General features: G+C 41.9%; 1 protein-coding gene and 1 pseudogene across 2 annotated transcripts in view; both read left to right on the forward strand.

Moving 5' to 3' along the window:
- Positions 1-3663: 3663 nt before the first annotated feature.
- The window catches only part of Slain2 (SLAIN motif family member 2), a 62183-nt gene continuing 37920 nt past the window's right edge, over positions 3664-27926 (forward strand). For both annotated transcript variants that reach the window (XM_027390858.2, XM_027390859.2), the window contains exons 1-2: positions 3664-4081; positions 24196-24344. In XM_027390858.2, the coding sequence (XP_027246659.1) occupies positions 3693-4081; positions 24196-24344 (538 nt within the window). In that variant the 5' untranslated portion in view covers positions 3664-3692. The remainder of the gene's footprint in view (positions 4082-24195; positions 24345-27926) is intronic.
- LOC113832768 lies at positions 4164-15738 on the forward strand (annotated as a pseudogene).

A 27926-nucleotide genomic window follows, 5' to 3' on the forward strand; every position in this document is an offset into this window, starting at 1 on the left:
GGTATGGCATGCTGCTCTTTTGGAAGAGGAAGATGTAGATTAAAAACCCACTGTTCAAAACAATTAGGAATTTCTAGTTTGATGATTCAAGACATAACCCACACATCTATCTGACATCCTATTTCAGGAGGCATCACCTGACCCACTTATACTCATTTGACAAATATTTACTGGGCACTTAGTACATAGCAGGCACTGTTTTTATGGACTGGGGATGCAGTGGGGGAATTTCTGCAATTCTACTGGGAAGAGCAACAACAAAAATGTATCTGATGATAAGGGGGTGGGAGAAGATCAATAATGACAGGAATGCTATTTTGTGACGCAGCAATAATGAAGACAGTGAACCTGGGTGACATTTGGGCAGACTAAATCATGAGTCAGTCATGTGACCTGCTGGATGACCCAAAGATCCCGGTTAGACTTCTACAAAGTCCTGACAGTAGAAATGTGCTTGGCTTTTTTGAAGGTCTAGAAGGTTAGTGAGGGTAGAGCAGAAGGAGGGACTGAAGAACGGTGATCCAGGAGCTACTTTCAGAAGTCATCTAGTATCCAAAGCCAAGTAGGTCAAAGGGACTTGTGAGCTGAGTATGTTGGAAAGCAACTTCTGAGGAGGTTTCTGATATTGACTCGACTTACAGGAAGGATCTTCTGGCTACTGTGTATTCATCAGGCTATCAATAGCAAAGGGAATGTGCCCATCAAGAGAGAAGGGCAGAAACCAGAAGGGAAAACAAGGGCAACTTAACTAGAGTCCTGACATTCCAACAGCTCCGAGGTTGAATGCAAGGCAGCTTGACCTGCTTAAGAAATAGATTTGGTGGGTGAAAGAACATGACTAGTAGGAATTATCACACAGTTTTTGGCCTAAACCAAAAAAAAAAAAAAAAAAGCTATCTTTTACTGTGATAGTGTAGTATAGGGCAAATAGATTTGACTCTGTGTGTGGTGTTAAATATTTGTGTGTATGAAACATAACTTCAGCTTTGTTGTTTTGAGACAGGCCTCTCTATCTACTTCTGTCTCTCTTGGAACTTGCTATGTAGACCAGGTTGGCCTCAAACTCACAGAGATCCTCCTGTCTCTGCCTCCAGAATGCTAGTATTAAAGGCATGTACCACTATGCCCAGGTAATTCAGTTTTTGGCATACAAAGTTTATTATAGGTAGCGTCAGAAGGATCGAGAGTTCAAGCTCATCTCAGACCCCTAGTGAGTTCTAGGCTAGCTGGATCTACATGAGATGCTGCCTCAAATAAACAAAGCCTATTAAACATCAAGTGCCTGACATATACTACACACATAATAGTTATTAAATTAAAACCAAGGTGTAATTAGGCAACTGGATTTAAAATCTAAGTATTTCTTTTATTAATTTCTGTGCACAAGCATACTCTGTGCACAAGCATGAATGAGATAAGAATGAGATTCTTATCTCATTCATGGTATGAGGAGAACCTGCCAGCAGACCTCCTGGTCCACAGATCATGCATTACATCAGGCTCTCCTCCTCTCAAGAACACTGATGCTAGCTTCATAATGTTAACTGAACATTTCAGGAAAATATTTTTAAAGTATTCTTTAGACCCTGGCTAGTTGGATTCCATGTCACAAATTGTTAATAAAAATGCATTACCGTGATATGTGATGTCATCTCAGTGGTGGACCCTCTAGTAATGAGTTCAGCTATGTCAGGGACAACTGTAGCATTTAATGTTCATCATACAGACAATACATTTTGTTTCACAAAATTCTGTTAGCAAAGGCATCCTTTTAAATACAGCTGCATAGCTAGGAACATGCTTGTAATAGACAGCAAACTTTAGTATACTCAAATTACTTATTTTGCTATCTATCTGGGACTTGACCTATCAAAACTTAACATCCCATTTAATTACGGCAAAACAGGCACTGAATGTCCACTTTGTCAGACACTGTATTGTACATGGCAGGGAAAATGGAATGATTCCTTTTAACGAGGTATACGGATCAAAACAAAGACTTACTAGAAAAAATGCACATAAAAATATCTGTAGCCAACTATTGAGGAGGTGAAGTCAAATAGTAACAACTTCCGCGGTTGGGGATAGGCATAAGTTTTTACAAAAAGGAATCAAATGTGGTAGGTAGGATATTCTATGCAAGGAAAATACAGTGAAGAAAGGCCGAAGTGTTTTAAGTTCTCATGTGAGTCCACACCCAGGTGTAAGACTGGTTCCGTGTTAGCTTAGGGTGGAGGAGGCAATAGAGTCGACTGCAAACACCAGCCAAGTAGTTGAGAAATCAGGTGCGTTTAACTTCTCACTGTTGTACAGGCAATTGTGCCTCACAATTGACAACTGAGGAACAGTGTGCCAACGTGATGGAAGCAAAGCATTTAAATTGTTTGCAGTTGCTGCTGCAGTACCAATTACAGAGGCCACCTAAGGCAGAATTTTACACTTACCGCCCCTCCACATTCTCTATTACCTGTCAACCGGTTGCTTAAGTACTTTTCAGGCACAATTAAAAAAAAAAAAAAAAAAAGTCAAGGGACCATACCCCTTTTAATTACCAGCACTCGAGGCAGAGGCAGGCGATCTCTGAGTTTCAGACCAGCCAGGGAAACGCAGGGGAACCTTGCCTTGAAACAAAACAAAGTCAAGACATACTATTATTATAAAGTCTTTGGGGGCAGAGGGAGGATCCAATGAATACAATGCGCATTAATTAACATTGAAAGATCAATACAGAAGTGTTTTCCCCATCGCCCGCTTCTGTCTCTGCGTCGTAAATCTGAAGACAAAAAAAACAAAAACAAAAACAAAACAACAACCTCCTGCACGTGTTTTAACGGATGAGCTAATGCCTTTAAAAGTGCTTAGCGCAGTGTCTGGCAGGTAGTAAACACTCAACAAATTACGGTTATTATTTTGACCTTCGCGCTCTCTCAACCATTTGGGATTCGGGTTCTCATTTTCAGGGGAACGAACGGGCCACAGATGGTCTCCGGGGCTGCTGCCAGCTCCAACAGTCTCGGATTTCAAGTAAAAACCAACTCAGTAATGCTAAACAAACCGAGAGTCCACGCGGCCAGTCGGAGCTGCCGATCCGCGAGTCTCAGCACCCGCCCCTCAACACCGACGCCTCGGCAGGGGCTGAGCCCGAGCCGAGTTCAATGTCTCAGTTGCGCCCGTCACCAGCCTTGCGTGGGTAGGGCCAGCGGCCAGGGCAGCACTCCACTCGCCCGTCCCTGCCCACCTTCGCCGGCGCCCACCACACCCCTTCCGGCTGCGACCCCGCCCCCACAGTGACCCCACCTCTCCAGACCCCGTGACTCTTGCGGGCCCCGCCCCTGACCCCGCCCCACCGCGAGCCCAGCGCCCAGTCCTTTCAGCCCGCGGGCGGCCACGTCCTCCCCCGACGCTCTGAGGTCACCGACCGGGCTGGCCGGCAGGGGGCGGAGGGACGGAGGGAAGATGGCGGCCGAGGCCGGATATTGGCGCCGCCTCCACCAGTCGCGGAGCCGGCGCAGATGAGGCGGCTCGGCTGGGGCCAGCGGCGCTTCGCAACCCGAGCCGGGACGACCCTGGCGGTGGGGCCTGGCCCTGCTCTATGCCGGCGCCTCGGCTAGCGTGAGCGGCGGCGGTAACGCCTGTCTCCCCCCCCGCGCTTCCCCGGCGGCTTGGGAGTCGGAGCGGGCGGCGCGGCCGGCATGGAGGACGTTAACTCCAATGTGAACGCGGACCAGGAGGTGCGGAAGCTGCAGGAGCTGGTGAAGAAGCTGGAGAAGCAGAACGAGCAGCTGAGGAGCCGCTCTGGAGCCGTGCAGGGCGCAGGCCTCCTCGGGCCCGGCAGCCCGGCTCGGGCCGGCGTGTCCACCCCTTGCTCGGGCGCGGCGTCCCCTCGGGGCTTCCCGCTGGGCCTGGGAACCAAGGTGAGCGGCGTGGCGGGCTCAGGCCCGCGGCGGACCAGCAGCGAGGACCTGCGGGACGCCACCTCCTTGCTGGCGGCGGGCGAGGGCGGCTTGCTGGACGAGGTAGAGCCGCTGCGGCCCGACGAGCTGGAGCGACTGTCAGGCTGGGAGGAAGAGGAGGAGAGCTGGTGAGTACCGGGTGCCCGGCCGGGCGGGCCGGGATTGATGGGGGGTGGGGGGCGTCCCCGGGGAAGCAGGGTGGGCTCGGCGATGGTGGGGACACTGGCTTTGCCTGCTTCTGCTGAGGGCAGATCGGCTGGAGTTGGTTCGAGGCGTGCCCTGGGAACGGGTCTGAAGCTAGTTTTTCTCTGGGTTGTGTGTGGAATCTTGGGGTGCTGGACCCGAGTGGACCCAGATGGGATCTGTGGCTTGGCACAGCTCTGCTGGGCCCGCACGCTCAGAGCACTCAGGTAGCAAACTGCTTCGTAGAAAGGGATCCTGCTTTGTGTGAAAGACTGGCTTTCGGGTGGTGGTCTGGGCATTTCGGATATAGGGAGGGGGTCTGCTTCATGAGGCAGCACCAGGTGCCGGGACGTACAGAGTAGCAGTGTTTTGGACTGGAGTGAGATGGGTATGTTTGTGGGGAGGCCGGGTGAGCGACACTCCCCTTTGGGTAGTGGGGGTAAAGCTTGCTTTGTGTGAAGAGGGCAGAGGAGGGATGGGGCCGCTTTGTGTGAAGTCGGTGGTGGAACAGGAACCCTGCATTTTATGTTTTTGAAAACAAGAATTGGGTCTGACTTAATTTCGGAGCCGTGAAGCGGTAGTTATCAAAGCTGACTATCATTTCCATGCCATCCTAGAGGCAAAGAAAGAGTCCTATTTTAAAATCCAGACCAAAGCTGTAATTGTCATAAGGCACCTCTTAATGAGCTTGTGACCCCACACCTTAAAGTCACACTTTCATTAAATAGAAAGAGCATGAGAGGTTTTTATTAGACTTAAAAACATCAGCGGGAAATTATCTTCATAATTCACCCTTTTCTGAAGTCTTAACTTTTAGCTGGATCGTTTTCGCTGTTGACATTAAAACTTCTGTGAAGTTGGACTCCCTCACGGACTGGTGTCCAGGCCTAGAACTTTGAAGTATTGTAAGCTTGCCCTGGATGTAGGCCCTAGGTTTGCCTCTTAAAGGTTTATGACCTTGAAGAAGTTACTTTGAGCTTCACTCTTGTCCTCAGGAAAATTACCATTCTTAACATGTGTAGGATTCCGAAAATTAAATTAGGTAATCCATGTGTACTTTCAGCACCGGGCTTGGCATATAGCCCGTTCTCCAGGACTGGGTACTGTCACCCTTAATCCTGGTTATTTAAATCACCACTATTTAGTGAGTTTCCTTGTGGTCCCTGGTGTAGGAGAGTCTAAAGATTCTTAAGTGCTGATGCTTCTGTGTGAGGTAGTGGTGGTCGCGTTGAGAGCTAAGTCTCAGGAGTTAAACAAGGTAGAATATATGTATGCAGTGAGGTCTGAGGAGATCTACTGACAGTGAGCAGAGGCTAAGCAGCAAGCATTGGTCCAGATAATGGGGCAAACTTTCAGACAAGGTAGAAATCTGAGGGTGGGAACTGGGAACTGCATTTTATGTCCTGAAAACTACAACAAGTATTTAGAACTTGTACGTAGGATGATAGGAACAACAGAAGTATTCTTTCTTATGTTGTTGCCAAGCAATACGAAGTATTATTAGAATTGAGTATAGTAGTTACAGCTTCATGTTAATGAGACTCACTGTCCTCTGAAGGACTCCTGTGTATGTATGCACTTTCAAAGAACCCAGAGTCATCCAAGTATCATTCCATCTTTTCCAAGTGATGATGAGATCAGTGCTCATTCATGATATTGAGGATTGGCTGCACTTCTCAGCCCATTGTAGATGTATTGATGGAGCACAGTGACTCCTCCCAACACCAGCAAGTCTTTAGCTGTTTTGGTTCTGAGCATGTATTTGTCAAGGTGAAGCAAATATTCATAGCTAAACATGCCAGGAGTTTGTTTTGACTATCTGATTCCTGCTTACTGTTTTTATCTGGTTTTGTGTATTGGTGCTATAAATATCTTATGCCTTTTCCTGAAAATAATTGTGTGAAATTAAATCTGAAATTAAAATCTGACCCTGGGTTTAATTTTAGCCTGATAGGTCAGGGGAAGAAATCATAGGCCATAGTAAAGTTTGCTTTCCTCAAAAATCAGAAACTATTTTCCAAAGATTGTTTCTATTGCACATCATTTTCATCTAGAGAAATTTTTGCCTCTAGCAGATACGCCACAAAATGCAGAAGGTAGGAGTAGGCTTTATATGGAAAAATAAGCAGATTCTGGAGTAAAATTAATATAAGGGAAATAACAGGTTTCTTTTATGCTGGGCTTCTTTGAGATGCAGATGTGTACTGGCCATAATAAATCTCTAGGGACTATGGTTGTTTCCTAAACTTAATTGAGTTCCCAAGGAGCTAGCTTCCATGTCAGAACACTTAGGCAGTAGTGGTGGACAGCTTCATGATAAGAAGTATACAACGCAGTACACACTTAATACCAATAACAGTGGTTACTTTTACTATGAGTGGTACACTTTAGTAATTTCTATTCTGTTGTATTTCACTAGGGGGAAGAATGCTAGTTACCACTAGGCTGATTTCTGGATCCACTAATGGGTTGCAATCTTCAGTCTGAAAAACTTTGCTCTCATTACTCAGAAAAGTCTCAGCAAGAGAATTAAGATGATTGTGTATCATAGTGCATTAGGTGATGCTGGGGGAAGGAACTTAGAAACATTTTCCATTTAATTAGATTTAATGTTTATATATTTATAAGGTAGGTGTCAGTTTCAGTGTAAGGAAACTTAATCTGTCTTGGCATCAAATAACACACAGTAAATGATGACACTAAGACTAGAATCCAGTTCTTTATACATTAAAGCTTATTCCCATTGTGTTTTGCATTTTCTTTCAAATACAACATCAGCTTTCCTACATGAACTGCCCCTTTATGTATTTGAAGACTACCAGTTTGTCCCCTCTTTCCTACCATATGCTAGACATTTTATTTTCAGAATGAATTTTAGTTTATTGATTACTTAGATAATACAATTCTCTGGTCCTTCAATAATTCTAATAGTAGTAGTAGTAGGTGAATATTATTATTGAGACAAGGTCTTCCACTTCCTAGAACTTGTAGGCTAGGCTAGCCTCAAACTCAGAGATCTGCCTGTCTCTGTTTACCAACTGTTGGGATCAAAGGCACAGCTAGCACATCTGGCTGATTTAATGTTTTTTCTTACTCTAGTTGCTCTTTATTAGACATCATATCCAGAATTGTATTCCCATTTTTAAGGTAACCAAAGTGTATGTATATACTTCTCTTGAACTAAAATCGACTTTTTTGTTGTTGGTGGTGTTTTTTAAGACAGGGTTTCTCTGCAGCTTTGGAACCTGTCCTGGAACTCAATCTGTAGACCAGGCTGGCCATGAACTTACAGAGATCTGCTTGTCTCTACCTTCCAAGTGCTGGGATTAAAGGTGTTTGTCACCACTGCCTGACTAAAAGCTACTTTTAAAACAGTAAATACTATGAATTCACTGATTAATTTAGAGATGGTCTTAGATTGTAGCCCAGGCTAGACTGGATCTTACTACATAGCCCACACTGGTTTGAACTCATGACAGTCCTCAGCCTCCCAAGTATTGGGATTACAGATGCTCACTGAGGCCCACTAAACTGCTAGTCATTAACAGTTTCAACTTCTGTTACTACATTTAATAAGTGCTGGTAGTATGAACTTCTCCACCATGTGTTTTCTATATAAACTATGTTAAACTATGTCTTCCTAACTTTTTTTGTGTGTGATACTTTTTTTTTTTAAGTTTAAATACAAGGCATTTAAATTTCATGTTCAGGAGCTGGGCATTTGTGGCGCATACCTTTAATTCCAGCATTCAGGAGGCAGAGACAGGCGGATCTCTGTGAGTTCAAGGCCAGCCTGGTCTGCAGAGTGAGTTCCAGGACAACTTCCAAAACAGTACAGAGAAACCCTGTCTCAGAAAAAAAAATACTTATAAAATAAATAAATAAATAAAAATTCATGTTCAGTCTTGACTTAGGCATTTTGTATGTTTGTATTTAGTAGACATATGTTGTAGATTTTTGTTCAGATTGTTGACAAAAATCTTAAGTGACTGAGTAGATTACTCTGAAGAATGCAGCTCAACCTGATTTCCTTCAGGAAGGCCAGTCCATTAACACCATTATGGTTACTCACTGGCTATTAGTTCTTCTATTGTCAAGCCCCTATGACCTTTGGTTTGTGTGAATATTCTGAAAGATTTTGGCAAATGCTACACTGTAATTGAGCTGTAATGAGCTTGCATGGTTCTTAGATGTCACTCTCTTAAAGGAGAATTGGAGTGAATTTGGCTTGTTGTGGTTCTGATGAATCTAGTCACCTTTATGGAATCACTTCTTAATTTCACAAGCATTGTTTAATCTGACTTTGAGTTTTGTAAGTAATCAGTTTGCTCCAGAATTTTTAGAAATTGCTTATTATTCTCCTTAGAAATTACCATCTTTTGTCATAACCTTTTCCTCCACATTTCTGATCCACAGTGATTTTATGATAATTTTTTGTTATTTTCCATGGTTTGGAGGGGGTAGGCCTAAGCCCATTTTAACTACATATAGCTTAATAGCTCATTTTGTTTCTTTGGGCATTGATTCTCTTTGAAGACCATTCTTCCATCCAAACAAACTTACCGGATTATTTTATCTTAGATTTTCAGTGTCAGGGCTTATTCTGTTTGTGATTGGGCTGTGATTTCTTTCTACTGATGTTACTGTAGTTTTTTTTTTTCCTCTTTAAGTCTTTCATTGTTGAACTATAATTTTATAGTGTATGATGCACCATCTAAATTAATAGTATACAGTGTATTTTTAAATTACTGGCTGTGAGGACTGCTCATTCTATAAGTGGGCACATGGAGGGCAGAGTACAATTTATGGGACCTACCATGTGTGTCCTGGGGATTGAACTCAGGTAGTAAGGTTTGGTGGCAGGCGTCTTTATCCACTGAGCTATCTCTCTGGCCCTATAAGGCATGTTTTAAAGCCTACAAAACAGTGGGTTTTAATATACTGTTATTAGCAGTCGTTCCCTATTTTCCTCTCTTCCTTGTTCCATTTATCTACTTTGCCTATCAAATTGTCTATGCTGGGCACTTCATGTAAATGAAATCATATAGCCAATGGCCATTGTGTCTGTCTGTCTTTCATCTAGCATAATTCCTTCAAGGTTCATTGTTGTGTGTTGTAGCACATGTCACAATATTGCCTTGATCTTTTCCTTTTTTTTTTTTTATTTTTCCAGACAGTGTTTCTCTGTGGCTTTGGAGGCTGTCCTGGAACTAGCTCTTGTAGACCAGACTGGTTTTGAACTCACAGAGATCCACCTGCCTCTGCATCCCGAGTGCTGGAACTAAAGGAGGGCGCCACCAACACCCGGCTCTCTTTTCCTTCTTTTATGTGCCTGAACAGTATTCTTTTGTGTGGATTTACCAGGTTTGTTTATCCATTCATCGGTAGGTGGGCATTTGGATTGTTTCCACCATTTGGCTATTATAAATAATGCTGCTTTGACATTTATTTACACGTTTTTGCTTGAACATATGTTTTATTTTCTTCCCCTTGGGTATGTGCCTAGGAGTGAAATTACTCCAAATGGCATCACCATGCTTAATTTTTTGAGAAACTGCCAGACTTTTTCACAGTAGCTGTACCACTTCTCATCACAAGCAATGTATGAGAGTTCTGATTTTTCTGCATCTTTGTCAGCACTTGTTAGGTCTATCTTTTTAATTATAATTGTTCTGTTAATATCATTTTGGTTCTGATTTGCATTTTCTAATGCTTAATGATGTTGAGAATCTTTTCCCAGTATTTCTCAGCCATTTGTCATAATTCTTTTTGGAAAAATGTAGATTCAAACCCTTTATACATTTTTTTTTTCAGTACTAGCTAGGGATTGGACACCGTGCTTTGAGTATGCTAGGTAAACATTCTACCATTGAGCTACATCCTTGACTCCACGTGCCCATTTTCTAATTGGGTTGTTTGTCTTCATACTGTAAAGTTGTAAGAATTTTTCATAGATTCTAGATATTGATCTTTCTTTCTTTGGTTTTTATCGAGACAGGGTTTCTCTGTATAATAGCTCTAGCTGTCCTGGAGCTCTATTTGAAGACTAGGCTGGCTTCAAACTCACTGAGATCCATCTGCCTCTGTTTCCTGAGTACTGGGATTAAAGACATGCTCCATCACACCTGGCTGATTTGATTTCTTAAGTTTCTTTAATTTTTATTTATTTATTTTGGTTTTTTGAGACAGGGTTTCTCTGTGGCTTTGGAGGCTGTCCTGGAACTAGCTTGTAGACCAGGCTGGTCTCAAACTCACAGAGATCTGCCTGCCTCTGCCTCCACAGTGCTAGGACTAAAGGCATGCACCACCACCGCCAGGCTCTAATTTTTTTTTTATTTTTAAGATGGGCCTACTATGTGTAGTCCTGGCTGGCCTTGAACTCACAAAGATTGCCCTGCCTCTGTCTCTAGAGTGCTAGGATTAAAAGTGTGTACCACCATAGGTGCAATTTCTTTTATTTTTACTAAAATATAATTATATTGGAGTTGCCGGTGGGTTCAACCTTGGCAGAAAGTGGGACCGGTGCATGGCCAACGTGGTGGTGAAGCTAGGTACTGGTATTGGATTAGGAGTTGTTTTCTCACCTTCTTTAAAAAAAGAATGTGGCCATTAGCTTTTGGTTCCGGCGTGGGATTGGGGATGGCCTACTCCAACTGTCAGCATGACTTGCAGGCTCCACATCTTCTACATGGAAAATATGTCAAAGAGCAGTGACTTATGCTGAGAACACCCAGCAAGAGGAAAGAGAAACCATGCTTGTTCCTCAGGAATACTGAAGTGCCCTGGAGTGTGCTGACATCCTATGACAGTGTCATCACAACACTTTCAACTCCAGCCACTGTTTATGTGTTTGAAACCGAGTCTGTTTCTCTTTGGAAATTGTAAGGAGGTGATCTTGAGTAAATTAGAAATGGGATATATATATCATTCCCCCCTTCCTCCAGTGCCTCTCACATGCTCCCCAACTCCTGCTTCCCTTTAAGTTTATAATCTTTCTCTTTAATATATTACACATATATGAATACATATGTAAACAGAATATGCTGAGTTCATTTGGTGTTGCTTGTATGTATATGTTTTTAGGACTGACCACTTGGTGTTGAATCTCTGGGGAAAACCAATTCTCCCTCTCTTATTATTAATTGCCTGAGGCACTTTGTACAGCCCCATGACATTTCTCCAATCCATGTTGGTATGTCACCTAATGGTGTCACTGTTTAGCTCTTATTTAGGCAGCCACATTGTTGAGATTTCATGGGTATAGTTTTCTTGTAGTAACTAGAAGACACAGTTTCAAAGAAGACTTCTGGTCCTTTGGCTCTCTCAACCCCACACCCATATGTTTCTTGAGCCATAGATGTTGATGGTGTGTTGTAGATATATCAACCTGGACTGAGCATTTTGACCAACTGTGACTTCCTGTAATGGCCTCTATCTGCTGCTGCTGCTGCAAAAAAAAAAAAAAAGTGCTTTAATAAGGGGTGAGAACTCTACTTAACTGTTGCTATAAGGCTAAGCACTTAGAATGCAGTTAGGAATTATGCTGGTTTAGGAAAGTGGCAGTAGTACATTTTCCTCTAAGATCCAAGACAGTGCTAGTCATTGGTAGTTGGATAGGTGTTCAGTACTGGGCATGATTTCTCTCCTGTTGAGTGGCCCTTAAAACCAGCTAGACACGTATTGGTTACTGCTAAGATGGCAGTGGCACTATTGTTCCTTCAGGGATGTCTTGGAGTGCTAGTGATCATTATGTGGTTCCTAGCTATCACAGCTGGATTGAACTACTGATTGCTTTCCTCCCTAAGAGATCACATAGCACCTTCTAGCACTTTAAAAGTTAGTCCTCAGGGAGGAGCTTTGGATCAGATCCAGCTTAGTTCCTCAGAGTCCTGTGTCCAAAGCACATGGTGTCTTCAGTGATAGGGACCTACCACCAACTTCTGGGTGACAACCAAGGGCAACAGAAATAGCCTGTATTGTTTTGAGAGTCTCTTAGACTATCATGAGTCCTTGGGCATATGTCAAGGAGTGCTATAGCTGGATCATGGGATAGATTTATCATTACTGAGCTTTTTGAGAAGTCTCCACAGTGGTTGAAATTCCAGAGTGGCTGCACCAGTTTGTAATCCCACCAATAGTAAATGATGGTTCACCTTTCCTCATATCCTTGCCAGCATGCAATTTTAGACCTTTGTATTCTTTAAGATTTATTTAAAGTAGAATAACATAAATTATACCTTGTTCACCACTCTTTGCTGCTATATATGCATGTTCATGTTTGTGTAGATGTCAGAGACCTCAGGTGCAGCCTGCCTTTTTTCTCACTGGCTTGAAACTCAACAAGTAGGCTAGGCTGCCTGGCCAGTGAGTCCAACATCTACCTCTTTCTGTCTCTCCAGCACTGTGATTAAAAGCACACAGTCATCCCCATCCCCCTCCCCCTCCCCATCCCCCACCACCTCCTCCTCCCCCTCCCTCTCCCCCTCAAAAAAAGGATTCTTGGGATCAAACTGAGAATCTTGAGCTTATTGTAAGCACTTCACCTTTTACCATTCGAGCCATTTCCCCTGCCACCCCCTTTTTAATTCTTTATACATGGTCTTCCTCTGCTTGTTTATAACTCATTAGGTTGCCCAGACTGTTCTGGAACTTGCAACAATTTTCCTCCCTCAGCCTCCCAAATATTGATTACAGGCATGAGCCACCACTCCTGGCTGTTAAACAAATATACAGTTCAGTGACATTAATAATAATATTCACATTCTTATACAGCTGTCAGGAGTGTCCAGCTGTAGGCCATTCCTAATTGGAAACTTCCTAACAAACAACTGTTTCCCCTGTTTGACAGTCACCAGTCTGCTTTCAGTGCCTGAGCTGCTGTAGGCACCTTATAAAAGTGGATTTTATTTGTCATTTGATTATCACACTTAACATAAGCTACTCAGGATTTCCTTCTTTGTTAAGGCCAGGTGATATTTCATCATTGTATAAATCACATTTTATTCATTCCTTGATGGAAAATGTTGCTTTCACATCTTGACAGTGGTGAATAGTGCTCTAACCGAAGGTACTTCTTTGTACTCAGTAGTGGATTTGATGGATCAGATGGTAATTCTATATTTAAATTTTTCCCTTTCCTGTCTGGTGTGTGCTGTGCTTGAGTAGTGTATGCACATATTCAAGTGTGTGGGCAAGTATGTATGAAATCACGTGTGTGTGAGTGTGTGAATGTGCAGTGTGTAGGCCCAAGTTTGAATCAGAAATCTATCTTGATAGCTCTTCTACTTTATTCATTGAGTCAGGGTCTCCCAATCAAACCTAGAGCTCACTGATCAAATGGGTAGTCCTGTCAATCAGATTGCAGGGTTGGGGTGAAAGGGGGTGAGAAGGATTAGTCTTGCCAATCAGCTTACTGGGAGTGGGGTGAATGGGGCTGGGGCAGGGTGTCTCCTTCAGAGACTGGAATTTTATAGTGAGCTGCCATGCCCACCTGGCATTTCCATGGATTCTGGGAATGGAAAGCTTCTATTGTGTGTATGGCAAACAAAGTTAACTTTGGTGGTAACTCCCAAGTCCCTCCTTGTTAAGGAGTTGCCTTTCTGTTATCTACACTGGCTATATTATATTGTCTGTGTTTTGATCACTTATATGTCCTCGGTTAGTGGTGATCAGAGCAAACCCAAGCTCCTGTTTACCCCTCAGCCATTGTTTCTGATGTTAACAGTTGAGGTAAATACAGGATCTCTTTGGTTTTCTGTTTGTCATGCAGGTAAAATTTTCAGCAGGTGTCTGGGCACTTAGTGGCCCACCATGTCTCTGTACTGTCACGGCAGTGTCCTTTGTCTGTACTAAAGTTGAAACTTCCTTACATGGGCAGCTTTATTCATACCTGTCTTTGGTCTGTTGGCCTGAAATCAACACCCACGATACCATTCTTACTTTACATTTATAATTTATGCTTTTGGTAAAAGAATTGAACTAGAGACTATATTGTAAAAAATATTCATTATTGTTGGGAGGGTTGCAGTCAGTTAATGTTTTATCCATCCTGTGAATTGTGCTAATAGAAAAAGAATTTGTTTGTGGGCAAAGGGGGGGGGATTTATTTGAAGAAGTGTCTAAATGAATTTATGTTGTGTCTCTTCTTACTGTGCTGCCCTGGAATAGGTGAGAGGTCAGTATAACCTATGTACCCATAGGGCCTGCACTGCCTGGTCAGGGTTAGCTGGCTGACTGTTAGCACCCTAAAGGCTGTGTTTTAGCTTTCTCTTTCTCCTTCCTTTGAGAGAACCTTTATTACTGACATGAGTCCCCTAAATCCACTATGCAGTCTGCAGATTAGTCATCATGCTCTTTGTAGAGATGCCAGAAACTATATCACAAAACTATAGAAAAGTGAAATCAGAAGCAGAATGAGATGTGGTAGTAAGTCTGATTATTTCGTCCTCTACATTTTTGAGATTGTAAATCTGTGAGTTTCCTGGTAAGGCCAAGACAGCCTCTTCAATGCTGTGATTACAGGCATGAGCCACTATACTCAGTTACCACTACTTATCTTGGCAATTATTCCTTCCAGGTGAAACTCTGAGCCAATTAACTATAATTCTCTTTTCTCATACTCCCCACCCAACAACTACCATTCTTTCTGTGTCTGTAAACTTGATTCTTCCAGGTAGCTTACTATTACATTTTGAATATGCAATATCCTGTAGGGAGACACTGTAGCCCCGCCTCCTAGGAGCCCCTACACGTGTGCCTGGCCACGCCCATGAGGGCGTGGTCAGGGGAGGTCGAAGATGACTCAGAGAGAATTCTTAAGAGGCCACGAACACGTGGAGTGCCACTCTCTGTGGCCACACTAGCTTGCGGCCACTGGGCACGCTCTGTCTTGCGTTTGGGCTGGTGTTTATCTGAATAAAGAAATCTTAGCATTACGGCCTACGGATCATCAATGAGCGTAAGCAATAATGTTCCTCCATGGTCTCATGTCCTTGACACTTGTTCACCAGCTGGTGGGCTATTTTGGCAGTCCGTGGAGCCTTTAGGAGGTCAGACCTAACTGGTAGAGGAAGATTTCTAAGGGTGGCCTATAGAAGGCTATAGCCCTTCATCGTTCTGCTCATTGTCTGCTACCATGTATCTATCAATCTGCTCATGTGTGTTGTTGCCATGGACTGTCGTCTGCTATTGACATGCTTTTCATACTTACTGAGACCCTGAAACAGAGCCAGAAGAATTCTCTTCTGTAAGGCGTTAGAGAGAAGTTAATATGGATTGAATCAGGCACACCTGTCCTTTTGTTTTGGCTTGTTTCATTTAGCATTATGCCCTCAAAGTTTAATCCATTTTATAACTTGTGTATGTCATTCCTCTTACAGTAAAAGAAGCTGGACCTAAAGTCACATAGCTGATAAATAGGGGGAAATTGAGATTTACACTAAGCCTAAAAGCCATTTGTGAAAAATAGTTGGCCTTGATTTATTTAGCTATAGATGTGTAGTTTGGGGAAGAAGTGTTGATTATTAGATTTGTTTTGAATATCATCTCCAAAAATGGGTGTGAGGGAGGGGAGAGGGTTCAAACTAGAAGAATGAGAAGGGGAGAAGAGGAGGGGTGAGGAGGACATGATGGGACAAGGAGGTTGAGTTGGGGAAGAACAGAAGAGAGCAAGGTAAGAGATAATATAATAGAGGGAGACATTATAGGTTTAAAGAGAAATCGGGCACTAGGGAAATGTCTCAAGAACTACAAAGATGACAGCAACTAACAATCTAAGCAACAGAGGAGAGGCTACCTTAAATACCCTCTTCTGATAATGAGATTAATGACTAATTCATATGCCACTGTATAGCCTTCATCCAGCAGCTGATGGAAGTAGAAGCAGACACCCACAGCTAAACCTTGAGCAGAACTGAAATCCAGTTGCAGAGAAGGAGGATGGATGAGCAAAGGGGTCCATACCAGGCTGATGAAACCCACAGAAACAGCTGGCCTGAACAAGGGCACGCTCTTGTTCCCCAGAATGATAGCTTCGAAACCAGCATGGGACTGATCCAGACCCCCCTGAATGTGGGTGTCAGTGAGGAGAACTTGGAAATCTATGGGGCCCCTTGTAGTGGATCAGTACTTAACTCTAGCATAGGAATGGACTCTGGGAGTTTACTAGAAAAAAAGCTCTCCCACACTGCCTTCTGCTCGTCAAGAGCTTCTGCTCATCTCTCTGGGAGAGGTTACAAAACAGCCAGTCTTGGTGACTGTTGAGAGTCTCTTCGATGGAAAGAATGAGTAAGAAGTAGGAATGGGATTTAATAGACTGTCAAGTTAAGGAAGATGTGTTGCTGTGAATTTGGTACCAACCACTACTACATTTTTTAGTTGTCATGAAATTAGATGGCAGAGCGTTGCTTTTTTTTAAAGATGGTATGTCATTGTTAATACCTCAGTAGTAGATTTAGAAATGGCTACTTATAATCTTAGAACATGAATGTGCATATCCTTCAAATATGTTTCTATCATTTTCCTTCTAATAGTAAGATAATGGATCTTGTGTTTATTTGTTGTTATGAAATTTGTTTGCCATTGAATATCCTTATCCAAAGCTTATTTGAAGATGATTAAAAACAAAACCCAAGGGCTGGAGACATAGTTCAGTGGCTTAGAGCACTTTTTCTCACAGAGGACTAGACTTATTCCACATGTTGCCTCATGACCATTTATAATTTCCATTCTAAGGGGTCCAGTGCCTACTTTTGACCTCCATGGCATCAAGCACACACATGGTGCACAGACATACACATAGGCAAAATGCTCACACATAAAATGTTTCTAGTTAAGAAGATGAGATAAGCTGGGCATGGTGGCCATGTCTTTAATCCCAGCACTTGGAAGGCAGTGACAGGTGGTGGATCCCTTGAGTTTGACACCAGCCTGGTTTATAGAGTGAGTTCCCAGACAATCAGGACTGTACAGAAAAACTGTCTCAATAATTAATAGTAATAATGATAATAATAAGAAGAAAGTGCTTCCCACTTAAATCCAGGAATTTGATTTAAAAACCAAAAAAGCCTGCATCTAGCTGGAGGTTTGGAATCTAGTAAGCAGGTATCTTGATGGCAGTGTAGCCTGTGACAGATTAATGATTTCTGTGTGAGGTGTAATAATCTAGTTTTCTCATAGCTCATCTTTGAATTCCTGTCCTATCCTAAGCCTGGCCAGTAGGAGCTGATACACAGATGTTTATTTGTGTGATTGAGTGGAGCATGACACAAAGCTTTCAAGATTTTTAGAGTTTGACTGGGGTTTTACTTTCTTTTCTAGTTGCAGTGACAAAATGCCCTGACAGAAACAGTTTAGGGAAGAAAGGGCTTGTTTGAGCTCTCCATTTTGGGTTATGGTCCATCATTTCAGGGAATCAAAGTGATAGGAATTTGAAACAGCTAGTCACATCATGTCAACAGTCAAGAGCAGAAAGAAGTGGATGCATGCATACTTTCTCTACTCAGCTCACTTTCTCCTTCACAGTCAGCTCACAGATCTAGGGATTGATGCCACCCACAGTGAGCTGGGTGTTTCCACATCTGTTCACATAGTCAAGGCAGTCCCAACAGACATACCCATGGCCAGTAATACACCATTGATTCACCTTGTCCCAAGATAATCTAGATTATGTCAAGTTGAAAATTAAAATTAACTACAACTGGAGACAGAATATAGACTCTATTTCTCTCTGAAAACAATAATTATTCACAGGAGAGAAGTTTATATGCACTTAAATATGAGAGCTAAGACTTTGGACTTGGCTACAGACAGAAGGGGTATGCCTTTCAGTCAGAATCAAAAAGTACAGGGGAAAGAATTAGTGCTTGAATAAAATAGAGGAATGGCCTGTAAGCACACTTAACTAGAATGAAGTTTCTTAGAGAACAATGAGAAACACAGTTGAAAATACAGTTAATGTGCATCAAGCAAAGGTAAATAGCTTTTAAAAATAAAGCTAAATCATTGAGTCAGAGAACATATTGTGGGTATCCTGTGAAATCTGGGATGAGGCTTTTTGAGTGTGGGAATGTTCTTAACAAGTGGTCTTTTTGGAAAGATTAGTGTGGCAGGTGAATGGAGATGAGAACAGGACTTTGTAGGTACCTTAAGTGATTGAAAACACTTTACTTGCTTCTTGTGGCCTGAAACAGAATAGTACCTTGGTGATAGTCATTCCATTTCATTGCAACTACTTAAGTAGGTGTATTAGTTATTTTTGTTGTTGTTGTGATAAAACACCATGAACAAGCCAGTTTTGAGACAGGGTTTCTCTGTGTAGTCCTGGGTGTCTTGGAATTTGCTATATAGACCAGGCTGGTATTAAACTCAGAGATCCACCTGTCTCTGCCTCTGAGTTCTGGAATTTAAGGCATGCTCTACCACTGCCCAGCAAAGAAGAAAATTTTCCACAGCAATCTCAAGAAGCATCTTACTAGTTTTTTTGTTTTTTTTTTTTACATTAAATAAGATTAAATTTTTGTCATTCTTAGCTTCGATAGACTATTTTGTCTACAATGTAAGAAGAAATGGTTACTATATTTATAAATTCAACCAATCAATTATGGTCTTCTTCTTTCCATAATTTAATAATATTCCAGTTATATAAGTATGGATAGGAGAGTCAGATAATCCAAAATATAAGTAACATGGGGGTTAATTTCAGCAAGGGAAAGGTTGTTGTTATTCTTGTATCTGTAGATTTCTATACTCTAAAGGTGCTTGCACTTTTAAAAAGTTATATTCAGTGCTGGGGACACTGCTCAGTCAGTAGAGTGTTTGCCACACAAGCAGGACCTGAGTTCAACCCTCATGTTGTGGCAATATGTGCTTGTAATATCAGGACTGGGGAGGCAGAGATGGGGATCTTTGGGGCTTCATTTTGGCCTACACAGTGAGTTCCAACCCAAGAAAGAGACTCCTTAAAAAACAAGGTAGATGGCACTTGGTGAATGACACCTGAAAATAACCTCTGGTCTTTATATGAGTATGCATATGTGTGTGTATGTGCATCTCTATATGTGAACAAAAAACACAATAAAGTTACATTCTTGATTATATCATGGACATATTAGGGTGTGACATAACCCACATGTCATTCATATCATTCATATTCTTAGTTACATCTCTTAAAGTTCTCCACATTTAACCATATGGATAAATTATGTTTAAAGGTGTTTAATTTCTTTGTAATAATTGTTCATGAGCAAATTTATTTCTAATAAATTTGATTAATAAGATGTAATTTCCATAATATAACACTTACCTGACTAAGTGTATTGGGCTTTTTATTGTTCATTGCTTTTCATTGTACTTACAGAATTATACAGCATTTATTATAATACAGTTTTAGGCTATTTCCCACACTTCCAAATAACACTTGGTACTCATAAGAAGTAGTTATTTTCTAATCCTCTTCTCTACCCACCCTCCCATTCCTAGGTAATCACTATGTACTTTGTTTTCCATAGATTTGCCAATTCCAGACTTTCTATGTAAGCAAGTCATAAAGAATGAGTTTTATCCATGTTATATCGATTTTGTTCCCACCACCAATACATTTCTAAATTGTCTTTTTGTGTTAAAACTATTAACTCAAAACATTCAAACAGAATAAAATGAGTAGAAGAAATTCAATGGGATGGAGATTAGAGTGGAATGTGGAATTTTCTTCTTGGTAAGGTATGCTGTGTGTAAATGGCTATAAAGATGCTTCCTTAAAACATCTTGCTTCCCAACATTGTACTTAATGGGGATATCTAGTACTGTTTGTTCCAGAGATATTCAAGGAAGGTATTCTTGAAGAATTGTGTGTAAGCTGAGACCCAGTAGAAAGTAGGAATGATCTGAGTGAAATTGGCCAGGGGACATTGAGGCAGAAAAATTGAATTGGGATTGTTTCAGACAAGGCTAATGTAACAGTATACATAAGTAACCTATGAGAAAAAGTTTTCCAGGAATAGAAACTGGTCCTATATGACTCAATTTTAGATTTGGGTTGTGGAGGAAGGTGAGAAGTGAAGCTAAAGATACAGTACAATAGGATCATTAGTCACTTCTCAAAGGCACCATTTTTGGAAGAAGCTATCCTGAAGACAAAGGAAGCGGACACAGAAGTTTAGCTGAAGGAGCAAATTGTTTAGTCAGATTTATATTTTAAAAAGTTAGTCTTGGTTATGCGGCCATCAGCATCTTGCCTATAACTGATGGGGTATCCATTTAACACAAAACAGAAACTGAAAAGCCAGATAAAACCTTTTGTAACACTGAAACTGCAAAAGATGGAAGAGAAACAAGCGTCAACAGTCTAGAATGTTGATGAGATTGTTGGAGTGCATGTTCTCCTTCAAAGCAAGGATGCTAGGCCAGTGATTAGGAAGAAGAACATAAGGCTTTCCTTGTAGACCAGTGGTTTTCAACCTTCCTAATATGGAACCCTTTAATACAGTTCTTCGTGTTGAGATGACCCCAACTATAAAATTATTTTTGTTGCTACTTCATAACTATAATTTTGCTACTGTTACGAATCGTAATGTAAATATCTGTGTTTTCTGATGGTCTTAGGAGTCTCTGTGAAAGGGCTGTGACCCACAGGTTATGAGCCACTGCCCAAAGGGGTCGTGACCCACTGGTTGAGAACCACTGATACAAAGTTGTCCCTATCTTGGAAAGAGGGTCTTTGGCTGTCACACACTGAAACCAGCACACTCAAATTCAGTGCTGTGAAATACTTAAATTGACTATTGACTATTTCACTACAAAGAAAGTGAACTGAGATTGTTGATCTGTCCTTCATTATTGGTGCCAAAGGTACTAAAAAACAAAGAACATCTAGAGAACCTTCAGATGACAATCAGGCTCTTCAACAATCGGGAAGATATTTGGAAACCAGCATTTTGGAGGCAGAGCCAAGAGGATCTTTATGAGGCCAGCCAGCACTCCACAGTGAGACCCTTCCTCAACAAACAAAAAGATGAAGAAGGTATTTGGGAGCCTTCATCAACAACTACTTTCTTCTCTGCCTGATTGTGGCCAGGATGATAGTAAACCTCGGGTCTTCTATTCCGCCACTGCCACCTACAAGAGAAGATAACAGTAATGGCCTCATCCATCTTTTGTTTTTGTTTTGTTTTCTGCTCAGTAGCCTGGAACTTGCCTGGAATAGGCCAGGTGAGCCCCAGGGGTCACCTGTCTTTCCCTTCTCACTGCTGACATATGTTACCTTGTCTGGATTGTTTTGCTTGAGTTTTGGGGACCCAACTCTACTTGGGGACCGAAGACTTGTAAGGCAAACTATCTCCCCACCAGCACTTTTTTTTTTTTAAGACAATTTTCAAACAGTGCTTAAAATTTTCCATCCTATTCCCACACTAAATACTAAGTTTGATTTTTTTTTTTTCCTTTCCTCTGCTGCAGGTACACCTTTTGGGTAGAAGTACTATGTAGACAATTCAGTTTTGGTGGTTTCTTGGTGGTTTGAAAGTCTGTGCTTGGAAAGGAATTCCATCATATACATATCTGCATACTTACAATACACTGGTATTTTGTTTGTTGTTTTCAAATGCTTGGCTCTACTTTTTAACAGTTTTCTGAAGAACTAACTTGGGGAGCAATGCTACAAATTTTGAGTATAATTATAAATCTACCCTAGAACATTTTGCTGTTTGTTTTTAGTTTAATTCAGTTGTTTCATTCTTATTCTTCTTGATTATTCTCAGTATGATGAATTCTGCCCATTCATACTCTGGACATTTTGAGTTTTATGTTGTGAGATTAAACAGTCTTCCTATAAGTGTGTACCATGTAGACACAGATTGGCTATGTGTTTAGCTTTTAGCCAGGTCTTCAGCAAAATGGAACACTGGCTCAAGCTACCTCCTTATAAACAATGTGGAAGAGCAACTCCCCGAGGGCTCCATGAACCTTAGGGAGGAGAGAAAGGGTCTGAGATAACATGCCCTACTCTTCAGAGCCTTGTTTTTGGTTGTGAGGCTCATTGGACCTCTGTGACTTAACTTTACTAGGATAATGAGGTGTCTTGGTTAGGGTTTTTATTGTGATAACACCATGCCCAAAATCAACTTGGGGAGGAAAGGGCTTACTTCATGCTACAGTATGTAGCTCATCATCCAAGGAAGTCAGGGCAGGAACTAGAGGTGCAGAAACTGATGCAGAGGTCATGGAGGGGTGCTGTTTACTGTTGCTCACCTAGTTGTTTGCTTGTTTTTAATGCTATTCGGGACTATGGGCTCAGTGCTGGTACTGTCCACAATGGACTGTGCTCTCCCACATTAATCACTAAGAAAATGCCCCACAGGCTTGCCTTCAGGCCAACCTAGTAGGGGTATTTTCCCAACTGAGGTTCTGTCTTACCAATTGGCACTAGCATGTATCAAGTTGATGTAAACAACTAACTAACACTTGAGGTCATGCCAGTTTTTAGGCAAAAACTGGTGGCACATCTCACTTTATCTTGGGTTTAATCTCATCATCAAACTGACTAGGCTTACCAGAAATCCTTAGCCTCCTGAGTCCTGATATTTATCCCCTGCTCCTCCTACCTTCTCTCTTCTTTGATTAAGTCATATATTATGACTTAAGAAATTTGAGAGTATTGTCTACATAGTGAGTTCCAGGCCATCGAGGACTACAGAGCAAGACACTGCCTAAAAAACAAAGTTGTAAAATGTTGTAAAAGTGGTTGTGTTGATATTAATTATTCACCTGCAGAGGTTGAACTGACAGAGTCAGTATGTAGTAGTTACCATGATTTTTAAAGGGGGAAGCCAAGATGTAGATTTGTTATAGACATTTGCGGTACTTAACACATTGGAAAGATAATGAATGCACTGCTTTTTGAATTGTTAAGTTTGAACTATAGGAGTCATTTACCTTAGACACTCTTGATTTTGTCAAAGCTAGTAGTACTAGACTTAAACTACAGAGAGAGGGAATGGAAAAGTTTGTGATGTTCTTAAAAGTAGTTTGTCTAATACGGTATTGTAGAAAAATATTTATTTAAATACTTTACCAGAACATCACTTCATGTTATTGGCTTTTTTTTTTTTTTTTTTTTTTTTTTTTTGGTTTTTTCGAGATAGGGTTTCTCTGTGTAGCTTTGGAGCCTATCCTGCCACTCGCTCTGGAGACCAGGCTTGCCTGGAACTCACAGAGATCCGCCTGCCTCTGCCTCCCCGGTGCTGGGATTAAAGGCGTGTGCCACCAATGCCTGGCTTTTTTTTTTTTTTTTTTTTGGACTATTGGCTTAATTTGATGAGAGTAAAATGTGAGAGTATCAGCTTTTTCTTGAGACATCTGTGTAAATACATCAAAGCAAAATGTGTTCCCTTTATAAATTCCACTCAGTGCACAATTGATCCTCATTAAAAATCAAATATCCACATTTTTCACAAGGAACTGCACCTGAAATGATTATTACAATCAGTTCTAAGGAAGAACTGCAGTGTAGAGATTAAGTAATTAAGTATACCTCCCTCCCCCATCATTTTCCTTCTGTGTGCCTCTGCAGGAACTTTCAAACACCGTCCTTTCTTCTTTCCAAGTAATCCAAGTAATCTCACACATGGCTATGGTAAATCATTAAAGATTGAAATGCTGACCTTCTCGGACACACCAGTGTTTGAGAAGACTACCCAGTAGGTACTACATGTGGCCAGGTGTATATGTATTTGGTAGAAAGGGAAGTAGGGGGGTGGAGCCCCTCCTGCTTCCCCACTTGATTTAATGGCATGGTTATAATCAGTTGTTGCCAAGCCAAGTGTTTCTTCATAGCTCTAATCACAGGAGGAAGGTAGAATCCATCTTGAGAATCCCTCTTTTGGGTTCATTTTGTGGTTGAGGTTTGGGGGTAATACTGCTTGCAGTGTCATTTTTTTGCACAGTGAGTAGTTGTGACTTTAAGCATACCTATCACTTACCACCCTCTCTTTGAACCAGTACAGAAAGACCCTACTTTATAGTCCTATGCACAATAACAAATGTTGTTTGTGTTTTTATTTTATAGGCTATACTCATCACCAAAGAAAAAACTCACACCAATGCAGAAATCTGTTAGTCCGTTAGTTTGGTGCAGGCAAGTTTTGGATTACCCAAGTCCTGATGTGGAATGTGCTAAGAAGTCTCTTATCCACAAACTTGATCAAACTATGTCAGGTATGTCTATAATTTTACTTGTGAATTCATTCATTGTCTTGGCCTGAATGAATATACACTGAATGTGCATGTTTGGGCAGGCAATTCTTGGCTTGACAACCTTTCTGAATCTCACTGTATACCATTATGAAGGCTGGATTCATATAATAGCAGTTTTAAAAGTCTTGGTCTCACCATGAGATTATGAATTTTAATTTTTCTAATAATGACCTAAAACAGTTTCTAAAATGAAAAATGTTTGTCTTGTATCATCTAAAATTATCCTACATAACACTTTGGTAGATGGATTGTGCTGAAAAATACACGTGGAGACCCAAGAGGTACCACCTCCTCACTCAACTTGATTATTTAACTCCTATGAGCTCAGATCCCTCATCCGATTGAGGAAATGATAGTGTATGTGAGAGAGTCTAGCATGGTTCCTGGCTCATAGACAGTGCCTGTTACTCAGTTCCCTTCCTTTCAGGTGTTTTTCTTATCTTTTTTGTACTTGATATTTTAAATTGCCTTTATACTCTTTTAACAGCATTCATTTAAAGCTTACAAAATGTGTTCCTGGCTATTTCTGCTATTTAATATAACATTCTAGTGTGGGTAAAAATATAGGAAAATTGTCTTTGTATTTCTCTCCCATCTCCTTTCCTTCCTCCCACCCCCACATCCATTTTCCGAGACACGGTTTCTCTGTGTAACAGCCCTGGCTGTCCTGGAACTCATTCGGTAGACCAGGCTGGTCTCACAGATACACCTGCCTCTACCTCCCTAGTGCTGGGATTAAAGGCAAGTACCACCACTGCCTGGCTCCCCTGCCCCCCCCCTTTTAGTGGGTTTTTTGAAAAAATATTTATGTATATGAGTGCTCTATTTGCATGTATGCCTGCATGACAAAGTGGTCATCAGACAGAACAGGGCATCAGATCCCATTATAGATGGTTGGGAACCATTATATAGTTGCTGGGAATTGAACTCAGGACCTCTGGAAGAGCAGCCAGTACTCTTTCCCACTAAGCCATCTCTCCAGCCCTCTCTTGGTCTCTTTTAAAACTCACAACTTATGAAATAGAAATTATAAAGCATGATGAGTTATTCTGAATAAGCTTTCTTTTCCTTTTTGTATGTATTTGTGTTTGGTATTCATGAGGGTATGTGTACATATGTGTGTTGGTATAGGCGCATGTATATATGTGTGTATATGTATGTGTGTATGTGTATATGCATGTGGAAGCCAAAGATTGACATTGGGTTGGCTTAGTTAGGCTATCTATTGCTGTGATAAACACCATGCCAAAAGCATGATGTCCCGCGCGCTATATGTTCTCGCCGGCAAGAATCACACAGGACACTCGGATCCTTCTGCAGGAAAGCTTTAATGCATCTTGAGAGTGGGAGAGCATAAGCTTACCAGAGCGGAGACCCTGAGCCAAGAATCCCTTCCCTTAATAAAGGCTGGCCGCGGCCGCCTGGGACGTGTCACCCTATGAATGGCTTCAGCTCCTCAGGCCAAATGAGCCACGGGATAGGCAGAGATCAAAGGAATGGAAATTACCCAGCGCCTGTGAAATAATTTACATTTGGTGCCTGTAGGCACCATCATTGTAATGGAGAATGTAGGAACGGCTCCCTACAGATCTCCCTTTTTTTATTAATTAATGATAAGGCTTTATATTATTACAAGCAAATAGGTCACCCATATGTTGAGGGATAGAGGCAGAGGTTGTATCTTCCCAAATCAAACAATAAGACTGTGTACGAGAGTCGCGACTAGGCTGTTAGCTTGACCCGAAGCACTCTCGACCTGTCCTCTGCCGTTTTTCTGGGAAAGGGAGGCTCGGGCAGGCAACCCTTATGCAGGACAACATGCCTCCCAGAGAAGCCTGCATACTAGGCAACTTCTCTGTGCGATGCCTTGCTCGACACCCTCATGGACTGCTCAAACCAGACACTCTACCCTGTGCAATGAGCCTAGGCTCCGGGTGTGCAAGAGCTGTCTGGCCGGCGGCCTATTGCTTAAGCATAGTTAGCCAAATAAGCGCTTGGGCGATAACCATCTTGCCTCTCTTAGTTTGAGCCTTGAGCTTACAGACCTGCCAGAGAAGTAACACCAATCCGCAGCAAACGGCTGCACCAAACAATCCCATCCTCCACCCCTTAAGCGATGACAATCTCTCCGCCAAGGACAGGAGTTAATCTGGATAACAATAGCGGCTCTCAACTCCCGGGGAGAGGGTGGAGTTCCGACTTTTGAAGGTCCGAAGGGGCTCTTCGGGTGAGTCTTTTTGGGATCTACAGGGGATTCTCTTTATCCTGTGAAAAAACATATAGCTCCCCTGGATCTTATGAGAATAGGATCCGGGCCTCTCCAAAGACCAGTTAAGATATCTTTCCATTTTACCATTTCCTTTGGCCTTTTAGGTTTTGAGGTTTGGCGCTTGGCCTCAGTATGGCCCTGAGCGTCAATGTTTATGAGGCTTTAAAGCCATAGGCATTCCAGGCCTCCAAGAAGTGTTAAATAACATGTAAGGCCTTTTCCCCTATCAAAGACTGGGAAAGCCATCTGTAATTTTCTCCGCTCCTCTAATGGTAAGAAGGAGTCGGTACCAAATAATGGGGGTGTTGATGGAAGTACACCCGCTGGATTAACAGGTTTCTTAAATTTACCGGGGTGTGACCGGTTATCCCCTATTTTCTCTCCCTCCTTTTTTGTTTCTTTTTCACCTAGCTGAGCTGTTTTCTCTAAAACTTTATCTCTTGAGCTTTTAGAGTCATCAGAGCTATCAAGATTTAAAGTTTTAAACTTATTTATAGAATTATCTAACAAATTATTCACTCCCTTGTCATTAGACATCCCGGGAGGTCCTTTTTTCTTATTTGTTGCTGTTTCTCTTAACAAATTATTCACTCCCTTGTCACTAGACATCCTGGGAGGTCCTTTTTCCTTATATTTTATTGTTGGGCGAGCCCCATCTCTCACTACATTCGGTTTCTGACATGTAATTCTGGACTTCTTTAAGATTGCTACAACAGTGAGAAAGGTCAAAATAGCTCCTAGTAAAAGCACAGAAGCCTCTACACTAACCTCCCAAAATAGCAACATTCCCAAGCCAAAGTCCAGAAAAGACATACCTCTCCGAATTTACCACCCTGCAGTTCTGAATCCGCCTTGTAGCCAAGGGGTCTCCGCGGTGCCGGTGATGTTGAGGTCAATTTCCCGGGTTTCGGCACCAGATGTCCCGCGCACTATGTTCTCGCCGGCAAGAATCACGCAGGACACTCGGATCCTTCTGCAGGAAAGCTTTAATGTATCTTGAGAGTGGGAGAGCATAAGCTTACCAGAGCGGAGACCCCGGCCCAAGAATCCCGTTCCTTAATAAAGGCTGGCGGCAGTCACCTGGGACGTGTCACCCTATGAATGGCTTCAGCTCCTCAGGCCAAATGAGCCACGGGATAGGCAGAGATCAAAGGAATGGAAATTACCCAGCGCCTGTGAAATAATTTACATTTGGTGCCTGCAGGCACCATCATTGTAATGGAGAATGTAGGAACGGCTCCCTACACCAAAAGCAGCTTGGGAAGGAAAGGGTT

This window comes from Cricetulus griseus, assembly GCF_003668045.3.
Source record: "Cricetulus griseus strain 17A/GY chromosome 1 unlocalized genomic scaffold, alternate assembly CriGri-PICRH-1.0 chr1_1, whole genome shotgun sequence".
Taxonomy (NCBI): Eukaryota; Metazoa; Chordata; class Mammalia; order Rodentia; family Cricetidae; genus Cricetulus; species Cricetulus griseus.